We start from the raw sequence: 11,465 nt of genomic DNA, 5'->3' as shown, positions 1-11,465 counted from the left end.
TGTGTGTGTGTGTGTGTGTGTGTCTCTCAGCATGTGTGTGTCTCATAGTGTGTGTGTGTGTCTCTCTCTCAGTGTGCATGTGTCTCTCCCTCTCCCCCCTCCCTGTCTCTCTCCCTCCCTCCCTGTCTCTCCATCCCTGTCTCTCTCTCCCTCCCTCCCTCTCTCTCCCCCACTCCTTCCGTCTCTCTCACTCCTTCTGTCTCTCTCTCCCTCTTTGTGTGTGCATGTATGTGTATTTGCATGCTCATGTATATATTCAATTTCCTTTTTCATTTTCAGCTTCATCTAAATTATAGCAACTACAGCCAAAGGCTGATGCACCAGCTGTAGCAGTGACTGAAGGAAGCAATTTATTCTTACAGCATGTGTGTGCATGTGTACAAACATATATAGAGAGAGGAATACTTGTAGATGTCACGTAGGCCATTCAACAATTATCTTAAACAATTCAACAATGGAACTACTACAGATTATATCAAAAGATAAAAGTAAATGTCCACACACACACACACACACACACACACACACACACACACACACAGTTATATTTTTATCAAAACTATATAGCAACACAATTTCAAAAACCCTATTTTTTCCTAATGTCTAAATACATTGCTGACTACCTGAAATCAGAGATCAATAGAATTCTTTAATATCAATTCAAAATAAAGTAGTATTGCCATGATAAAATGATAATTGGGAGTCAATTCTTGATGCGTTTCATAAACTTAAGACGCTAAAACTATGGAACAAAGCCAAAAGAACTTACGTAATTTTCATGTTTGTTTAAATGCCACAGAAAGATTTAGTAAAGCAAATATCCAAATGACATTAAGTGGAAGCGTAACAGAGAGCCTTGGAATTAGCGTGTGGTCATGTCACCTGTTGAAAGCTGTCCTTGTCTGTGAGACAGTGGACGCAAACTGTCAGGTGACTTTATCAATGTAGATATAAGATGTGATTAAATTATTAAGACAAGATAAAACGATGAGAAAAATATCAAGTATTTCATTTTTGAATTTGGAGAAGAGAGGGCATGTCATTGATGAGGTCAAAAAATGGTGATCATAGGACACTGACTAATAATGATAAAAGAAGTGAAATAAAATCAGTGCATGTGTTTATTATTGGCATAATGACCCTCCCAATATACATAACTTTTTATTGATTTACTAGAAGGAAGAAAAGAAAGAATCTTTTACACCAGTGTACGATTATTTAAAAATATATATTAAATATAACAATGACTTTAGTAAATTAACTTAGTTATCATTAAGCTAGTGTTAAGAACAAATTTTGACTAAGGTTTGGTGGAAGGTTTTAATTCAGGCGGGTTGGTATCAAAAGGGTTCTGTACCAAAATATCACTGCATACTCTTAGACCATCCCCCATACTCTTAGTCCATCTGATGAGCTTTTACACAGTTCCTGTCTACCATTTTTCACTCACATGGCTATGATAAAAAACATTTGTGTAAGATACTTCTCAATAGAATTTAACCTAGAACCATGTAGCTCTGAAGCAAACTCAACCAGCAATGCCAAGTCCCTTAGTCTAGAGTAGCATATATAATTCATGAAAGAGACAGTAAGTTATGATCATGAGATGGAAAATATAGCCAAATTATTCTCTTTACTCATTTTGATCATTGGACTGCAGCCACCCAGAAAGGCTTAGTCAAACAAATGGATCACAGTACTTAGTTTCTAGAATCTTGAACTTATTCTATTAAACACTTTTTGCCAAACTTCTAAGTTATGGGAACATAAAAAAAGTGACATCAGTTGTCAAGCAGAAGTGGGGAACAAACACACACAATATATATATATTCTTTTATTCTTTGACTTGTTTCTGTCATTTGATTGTGGCCATGCTGGGGCACTGCCTTGAAAGGTTTTTAGTCAAACAAATTGAGCCCAGGACTTGTTTCTTAAGCCTAGTACTTATTCTATCAGTCTCTTTTGCCAAATCGCTAAGTTACAGGGATGTAAACACACTGACACTGTTTGTCAAGTGGTGACAAACGTACACACACACACACACACACACACGCACACATACACACACATACATACACAAACATACATACACATACATGCATAGATATACACATATACACATACATACACATACACGCACAAACACACACACATACACACAAACATACATACATACACATACAAACACACACACGTACACACACACACACACACACATACACACACACATCAACACTTATTTTCTGACAATCAAATTCACTCACAAAGCATTGGCTGACTTGGAGCTGTAGTAGAAGACACTTGCTCAATGCACCACACAGTGAGACTGAACTCGAGGCCACCTGGTTGCAAAAAGAAAGTGAGCCTCTTAACCATACAACCACACCCGCATGCCTAAAGAATTTAGAAAAAAGGAAAACCCTACACAATGTAATTAACAATGTAATTAACAATGTAATTAATAAACATGTATTGCTGAGAGAATTCAGTAGCTGAACAACCGAAACAAAACACTATTACGGAAGAAGGATGTGAAAAAAAGGTATGTTTTTTTTAATTTTTAGATAAAAATCTTCAATTTTTTTTTACTTATTTTTTTTTTTTTTAGTTGGCTTTTCAAAGTCTCTTATCAGCAAGTAAAAAAACTTCCATAAATTTTGATGTGATACTGGTCACGTAGGCTACTGTTCATTTGATTAAACTTAACACGAATTTGCATTTTAAAAACTTGTTTATCATTAAACATGGTTATGTGGTTAAGAAACTTGCTTTGCAACCATATTGTTTCAGGTTCAGTCCCACTGTGCAAAACCTTGGGCAAATGTCTACTCTAACCCTGGGTTGACCAATGCTTTGTGAGTGAATTTGGGACTCAGACAGTGTGAAAGACTGTCACATGTATGTATATGTCTGTGTGTGTTTTTGTGCTTGTACTCCTGCCATCCCTTGACAGCCGGTGTTGGTTTCTTTATGTCCCTGTAAAAAAAGACTGGCAGATTAAGTACCTGACTTAGGCTAAACATTTCAAGGCATAATCCAATGATTGAAAGAAAAGATAAAAGTAGCAAAATTCTAGAGCAAGCTGCATTTTCCAGACTATAAAACTTATGAGTACATTGTTTAGAATGATAGATTGAATCATGGTTGTATTTATTTTACAGCATCAGATTTCCAGATTTAAATCTTGCCACATTTAATTTTATTAACGAAATCCCTATTAAATAAATACATGCTTCTTTAGATATTAGGTTTTCAAAACATGCAGACATAGGAGTGACTGTGTGGTAAGAAGCTTGCTTCCCAACCACATGGTTCCGGGTTCAGTCCCACTGTGTGGCACCTTGGGCAAGTATCTTCTACTATAGCCTCAGGCCGACATAAGCCTTGTGAGTGGATTTGGTAGATAGAAACAGAAAGAAGCCCATTGTACATATATGTATGTATGCATGTGTGTATTGTGTGCTTGTCCCCACCTCCACCATCGCTTGACAACCGATGTTGGCGTGTTGACGTCTCGGTAACTTAGCAGTTCGCCAAAAGAGAACAATAGAATAAGTACCAGGCTTATGAAGAATAAGTCCTGGGGTCAATTTGTTCGACTGAAGGCGGTGCTCCAGCATGGCCGCAGTCAGATGACTGAAACAAGTATAAGAAACGCACAATTGAAAATACTAGCATTTAAGCAAGATAGCAATAAAATCTCTTTCCATTAAAAAAAAAAAATAAATAAACACAGTATACAAATTTAAAATAAGGTTTATGTAAAGAAACAAAAGCACATTTCAATTAAAATCGACCAAACTAAAATAATCATAAGCAATGAATGACGTACCAAGGGAGGCTACTCAAGTTTATTAAGTTTCTACTTAACAATACAGAAAAGCACATCGCAGTTTCTAAATAGTTACTACAACTAACTATATAGAGTAGATTTCATGTTTTGTTGTTTTAAATTTAAGCTTCAAGTTTCTAAACTCAAAACTCCTAACAATCTGATTGGCCAAATTGATGAAATATGTATAACCAATATTCTGTCTACTCCTAAATTCCTTTTGCTTACTCTTTCACTCTTTTACTTGTTTCAGTCATTTGACTGCGGCCATGCTGGAGAACCACCTTTAGTCGAGCAAATCGACCCCAGGACTTATTCTTTGTAAGCCTAGTACTTATTCTATCGGAACTGTTTGCCGAACCGCTAAGTTACGGGGATGTAAACACACCAGCATTGGTTGTCAAGCGATGAAGGGGGGACAAATGCAGACACACACACACATATATATATACTTATATACAACGGGTTTCTTTCAGTTTCCGTCTACCAAATCCACTCATAAGGCTTTGGTCGGCCCAAGGGTATAGTAGAAGACACTTACTTACCCAAGGTGCCACGCAGTGGGACTGAACCCAGAACCATGTGGTTGGTAAGCAAAGCAAGCTACTTACCACATAGCCACTCCTGCTTATAAACAAAATTGTCTTTTTAGTGTTTAATTGCCTATAAAAGAAATTAGTTGCTTTGGCCGGCCACAGAGTTACTGGTACCGATGTTCAAAACCAATTGATGTTTTCAGAGAATTACAATTTAAAATGGAGAAATTCCGTATCAATATTTAAATGGTATTTCACAAAAGAGCCATAGCTTGCAAAGAATTTATTTTGTAAAATGGGAGATATTGAATTAGATTAATTTACTTATTTATGGAACAATGAAATAAAAACAAAACACATGAAAAATAACAGAGTGGTTCCACCTAGCTACCATAAGATTCAGTTTAATGTTAATAAATACAACATATTTGCATATACAGGGTGTCCATAAAGTCTCTTTACAATTTCAAAAAATTACTACAAAGGCAATTGATGGAATATGTTTATCAGATTTGTTCTATGTACTCTGGTTATCAAAGTTTTTAAGCACATTGCATTTGTATCTTTCAGGTAGCTTGTTGATAAAAAAGGTTCGATAAAACCTCAAGAAATGTAGGTTTTCACCTTATTTGGTTGCTTAAAGTGATTAAGAAGCTTGCTTTACAACCATACGGTTTCATGTTCAATCACACTGCACAGCACCTTGAAAAAGTGTCTTTTATTATAGCCCTGGGTCAACCAATGCCTTGTGAATGAATTTCATAGACATAAACTGTGTGGAAATCTGTTGTGTGTGTGTGTGTGTGTGACCCTTTCCCCACTGTGTGACCTTTTTCCCACTGTGTGACCCTTTCCCCACTGTGTGACAACTGGTGTTGACTTGCTTACATCCCTGTAACTTAACAATTCAGCAAAAGAGTTTGATAGAATAACAGACTATAAAAAAAATAAACTAAAGAAAATGAGAGTACTGGCGATGGATTTGTTTGATTTGTTGACTAAAACCCTTCAGGGTAGTGCCCCAGCATGGCCACAGTCCAATGACTGGAACAAGTAAAAGATAAAAGAAAGATGACAATAAAACAACTATCTCCGACATAAGGAACCTGATTTATATAAGAGCCACTTATTTGTTGGTTGAGTAGAAAGATCAATTTAAATAACTACATCCAAACCTAACATGACTGCACCTTGTCTGGTAGACAGAACAAAATGTTGAGTGCAATTAGAAGTCTACTATACATTTGCCAAAGTGTTCTATATGACAATAAAGCGAGTAATTCTATTTTCAACACATGGGACCAGTTTTATAAGAGAGCCATTTGCTTGTTGGTCTAAAATTATTCTCATAGTGCAGTTTCTTAATCGATAAATTCTGTAGCCTTGGTAACCTGATTGATAATTAAAGCCTGGGAGAGAAGTATTTAAATAATCAGTGTTGTGCTTCTAAGTGATGTTCTTAAACATGGTCTGATCAGAAGTGTCAAATTAATGAAACATATGCAGTGAAAGTATAAAATAGAGGGGGGGGGGGATTTAATATTATGGAAGTTGAGAATTAAAGAAATTACAAGGTAAACAAATACAAAAATAAAGCAGAGTGGAATAGTATAAACATGCTGTAAGAATCATCACTATCACCATTTAACATCTGTTTCTATGCTGGCATGGGTTGGACAGATTGACAGGAGCTGATGAGCCAGAGGACAGCAGCAATCTCCAATGTCAGCTTTGGCATGGTTTCTATGGCTAGATACTGTAGCAGAAGTGGCTTACACTGCCACTGTGTGAGAGGTTTTCATTTTGATTCATCTAGGCTTAAATACCCCAATATCAGCTCCACAAGACCTATTCGTTCCAGCGGTCATATGACCCCATGATTAAACGAACCTGTTGTTTGTATTGGTCAACTTGCAGCTGTCCAATCGCGTGGGTGCAACAGTTTAGTTTTACTTAAATGGGAAATTAATTACCAGCCTCTGAAAGCCCACCATTCCCTATAAATATGGCAGTTCTCAACTGTTCTAGGTCTTTGGCACTCACCACTGACCACACTTGCAACTTGTCTCCATCAACGATGTATCTGATACCAGCCAGTCTCCATTTTCATCTTCACTAGACACCTGTCTACATAATTGCTGTATGAACATCACACGGCCAACAGACCAACAGCTGCCTCTACACACCACCAACAGAATGTTGACTATGTCTACAACATCAACAGTCCAGCCTAACCACAAAGTTCTCTCACAAATCTTTGTAATAACCTGTTATGCTACGTTAATTCATGTATGGCAATCATCGCTTACCAGTTCAGTTTCAATCTCAAGTTGTACATATCTGATTCACTCACACATTATCCTCATACACATCACCGTTATACCTTTCTTAACACTAACTACTTCTAAGAGTGTATTAGGTACTTTTTACTTGGCACTAGCAGTGAGGTCACCAAGTAACTCATAAGACAAAACCAATCAACTGAGTTGGGGTGTAGTATTGGGGAAGTGGTTTTATGCCAGGTGGGGAGAGATTGAAGTATAACAAAGGGAAGAAATAGATGCCTTGCTGTAGGGGGAGATATATGGATGGTTATCCCAGTTGGAAAAGAGAGAAGATAGTGAGAAAGATGTGTCAGAACATGTCATCGAGTGACAGATGAATATAATATGTGTAGTACAAATAATGGACTCTTGGTAAATATTTCAGTTTCACCATTTAGTTTTAATGGGTGCAAAGAGAAGCCATTAAAAACTAGGATAGTTAAATTAAATCATGCAAAGAAAAGATTAACTCTTTAATGTTTATATAATTATTATACAGAGAAAGACTTGTTTATTGGTTTATATCAGCTTATTTAACCAATATGCTTCAATTAATTTAGAAAATAACATTTTTTTAGCAATCTAGTAATATAACAAGCTTTTCTGTTTAGTTGTATTTGGAACAATGAAATTCCTCACATAAAATTAAAAATTTAAATACAAACACTTCAAAACAGATTCTTCATCATAGAACCAAGAGCTTTCTGCATCAAATCACCAAATCTAATTGCTTGCATATAATAATGTTGTTCAAATGAAAAGAATTCTAGGAGCTTCACCTAAGCTTACAATTTTGGCTTTTTTTTCCTTTCCAATAAAAGCCTAATATCTGAAACATCAAGAATAATTAACCATTGGCATTAGAGAGTTGAGAAACAACACAGACAGCTATTTGGACAACTTATTTCAATTCATGACCAGAATAGCCATGATTCTATTTAACATTTTGAGCTTCTATAAGATCAAACACTAATGACATCACTAGTCACATGACGTGCTATTATGGGTAAGTGTTCAATACTTACAAATCAACAATACTGTATTCTTGATTGGTTAGTTTATGCAATGTTTTGATGGTATTGGAATTTTTCTCTTGATTGTTATATTGTAATGTTATAGATTTCTCCCACAAATACAAGTTGCCATATTTAGAGGAAATGAAAATATCACATAACATAAATAATATCAAGTATGAGCAACTGAGATTGTATCAAATGAAAATAGCTATCTATATATCAATGGGGTATATACATTAAGATACATAGATAGCTATTACATGTTTTTCTCAACACTATTAGCGACTAAATAAGGTGAACAAGAATAAAAGTACAATAGGAGGTTGAATTCATATACTCTTACTCAACATATAAAGAAAGCAATGTAGTTGCTGTATAATCAAAGGCATTCTAATCATGACCATCCCAGCTTTTATTCAGGAATAATGTTCTTTAAACTACATTATCCTATATATATATATATATATATATATATATATATATATATGGTCTTGAGTTTGGTTCCCAGCAGTGCATTGTGTCCTTGAGCAAGACACTTTATTTCAAGTTGCTCCAGTCCGCTCAGCTGGCAAAACTGAGTTGTACCTGTAATTCAAAGAGCCAGCCTTGTCACATTCTGTCACACTGAATCTCCCTGAAAACTACATTAAAGGTATATATGTCTGTGGAGTGCTCAGCCACTTGCACATTAATTTCACAAGACAGCTGTTTCGTTGATCGGATCAACTGGAACCTTTGTCGTCGAAACCGATGGAGCGCCGGTTTAGTGGTTTAGTCAAAATAGGAAGAGACTTCTTAGAAACAATACTTTCTAGCTAACAAGAGTTACAATTAATAGATGCTAGTTGTTACCCATGCCTACATTGGGCATATGTGTGCATGTGCACACACGCAGTGTACACAGAATCAAACACACACTGCTTCCCAACCACATGGTTCTGGGTTCAATCCCATGGTATGACACCTTGGACAAGTGTCTTCTACTATAGCTCTTGACTGAGAAAAGCTTTGTGAGTGGATTTGGTAGACAGAAAAGAAAAGAGCTTGTTGCATGTATACAATATGTATGTATGTGTGTATGCTTGTGTCTCCTCGTCTTGTTATGGTATAATAGTTGTAAACAAGTGTCACTATCATACAAGCAGTGTTGTTCCTTTCCAATAGTCTGCAGAAACATGTTCAGCCATGAGGAAACATTAGCTTGCTTGGAAACTGGTGACAAGGGCATGTGGCCATAGAAAATTTACTTCAATAAACTCTAACCCATCCAAGCATGGAAAAGTGGAGATGATGATGATATATAGTAGCCTAACAAGTATTTTATTTATATTTTTTTCTATAGTACACATCTTTGTAAATACTTTCACCTATCAAAACCAGCAGTTTTTAATTAGATGGCAACTGGTAGATTATAAAGGCACAGGATTATGTTTTAAAACTATTCTTAATCACTTATACCTATTATTATTTTGGAAGATATTAATTAGAAATATTGAGAAAACATTACTTGTTCTAGTTTGTGACATATATTTCATAAAGAAAATCTTCCATCCATCCTTTTCATTTTTGCCACCTACTGTTCTTGGGAGGGTCACGAGGGTACAGCCCTCAGGTACTTCTGTCATAGGGTCCTATCAGAAGCAACTATTGCTACACCTGGCTGGATTCCCAAGTATGATCAACTGACACTACAGATATCGTTCAACCATTTTGTTCTTCAGTATATTTATTTGGTAATTCCATGAGGCAGAAACACACACACACAAACATAAGTGAATGTTTGCATGTGTGTGTGTGCATACAGGTATATTTTTGAGAGAGGGAAAGAGAGAGAGAGTTTCAAGTTATGTTTTTCGATTCCCAAAACAAGTGTTAACTGGAAAGTATCGTCTATTCAACAAAAAGAAGTAGTGAAGCTCATAAACTGCATTAATGAACCCAAAATGTTGCTTATGTAACGTACCAGTCAGAAATATTACACACACACACACACACATATATATGTATATATTACATTGATATGGATATTAGCGTCAAATCTCTCTCTCAAATGTAAAAATTTTAAACTTTGGATATATATATATATATATATATATATATATATATATGATGATCAACTTCTCTACGTTATCATCAAATGATGAACTTTCCATTCAGCATGATGTTGGTGCTAAAACAATATATAGGGTTAATTATATGAAAGATTGCATTGGGAATAAATATTTCTAAAATATTTCTCATATTGATTACATTCATGTGTCAACAGAACGAACATTCCCATTAGAGCTTTCACCAAACAAAAAACAAACCAGGTTTGACAGTGTGGGAGAGAAAACAAATATCTTATATACCAGTGGTTCTCAAACTGGGATCCGCAGTCCCCTACGAGATCATGATGTGATCTTAAGGGGATCACGATGGGACACTGTAGTATCACAAAAACGGGTGGCTTGAGACAGTTAAGTTTTAAAATTTCAAGACTTTCTATTTTTCACATGCTATCATCCTTTTTTGTCGTTGACCTCGAAACCCCACGCCTCTCCTACACGTTCATTTGCTAATCACACTTGTTGTACATGTGAGGTTGGCTGATGGAAAATATGTGGGTATAATGGTTGATCATGTATGTGCTCTCAGTATTCTAAGCTCACGTGATTCACCACTCCACTATTGCAATCCACATGTTCGCACGTCTCTTGCCATTGTTATCCTTACCAGTGCATGTTCCTGCAAGACCTTGCCCTTTGCCAGACACCCATTCTCATCCTGGTTCAGAGTCTGGAAATTAAGGCACATGAATGTTATATTTTTCATGTTAACTATCCTGCATTTCATAGGGGACTGCAAATCATTGAAAAAAGTGTAAAGGAATCAGCACGTAAAATGTTTTGAAAAGTTTGAGAACCACTGCTATATACAAACTGAAAAGTCTTGTTGTTGTTGTAGTGTTTGTCCATTATGATGCTGGGGTTTTGGGGTACCTCATGTACTTGGTGAATTTTTGATTCTGTATAAGTTTTTATTGCATAATGTAACATATGTACACACACACTCACACACACTCATACAGAGGATGTGTTGGAGCAGCTGTTGTCTATTGAACTGAATATTGTTAATATTTTCTGCAGACCAACAGTGGGATAAAAATGTAATGTCAAAGCTAATTGGCAGGATTTGAATTATATCATTAATCGACAAAATTAATTGCTGCTCAGCATGTTACCATTTGTGTCACCCTTACAGACCTGATAATAATATCAGAATAAACTGTACTATAATAATTTTGTGGAAAGAGACCCTGTCAGACCTCTGACAAGAGGTTGCTGTCTGCTCTCACAGAATCAACCAGAGCAAGTAAAACCAAGTGCTCTAAGAAGTAAAATAATAATAATAATAATAATAATAATAATCATCATCGTCGTCGTTTAACATCCACTTTCCATGCTAGCATGGGTTGGACAATTTGACTTAGGACTGGTGGACCAGGAGGCGACACCAGGCTCCAATCTGATTTGGCAGAGTTTCTACAGCTGGATACCCTTCCTAATGCCAATAATAATAATAATAATAATAATAATCCTTTCTACTGAAGGCACAAAACCTGAAATATTTGCTGGGAAGGGACTAGTTGATTACATCAACCCGTGTTTCACTGGTACTCAATTTATCGACCCTGAAAGTATGAAAAGCAGCTGACGTCAATAAAATTTGAACTCAGAACATAAAAACAGACGAAATGCCACTAAGATTTTGCCTG

At 36.0% G+C, this 11,465-nt stretch overlaps 1 protein-coding gene across 2 annotated transcripts in view; it reads right to left on the bottom strand.

Moving 5' to 3' along the window:
- LOC106875482 (trafficking kinesin-binding protein 1) overlaps positions 1-11,465 on the bottom strand; it is a 209,950-nt gene that overhangs the window by 179,680 nt on the left and 18,805 nt on the right. The window contains exon 1 of one of the 2 annotated variants that reach the window (XM_014923642.1): positions 770-795. The exons of the other annotated variant lie outside the window; for it this stretch is intronic. Coding sequence (XP_014779128.1) covers positions 770-780 — 11 coding nt within the window. The 5' untranslated portion in view covers positions 781-795. Of the gene's footprint in view, positions 1-769; positions 796-11,465 lie in introns of those variants that run through there. 2 annotated transcript variants of the gene reach the window in all.

This window comes from Octopus bimaculoides, chromosome 8, assembly GCF_001194135.2.
Source record: "Octopus bimaculoides isolate UCB-OBI-ISO-001 chromosome 8, ASM119413v2, whole genome shotgun sequence".
In the NCBI taxonomy this organism is placed as follows: Eukaryota; Metazoa; Mollusca; class Cephalopoda; order Octopoda; family Octopodidae; genus Octopus; species Octopus bimaculoides.
Note: the sequence above shows the minus strand (reverse complement) of the source record. Positions and strands in the feature narration are given on the sequence as shown.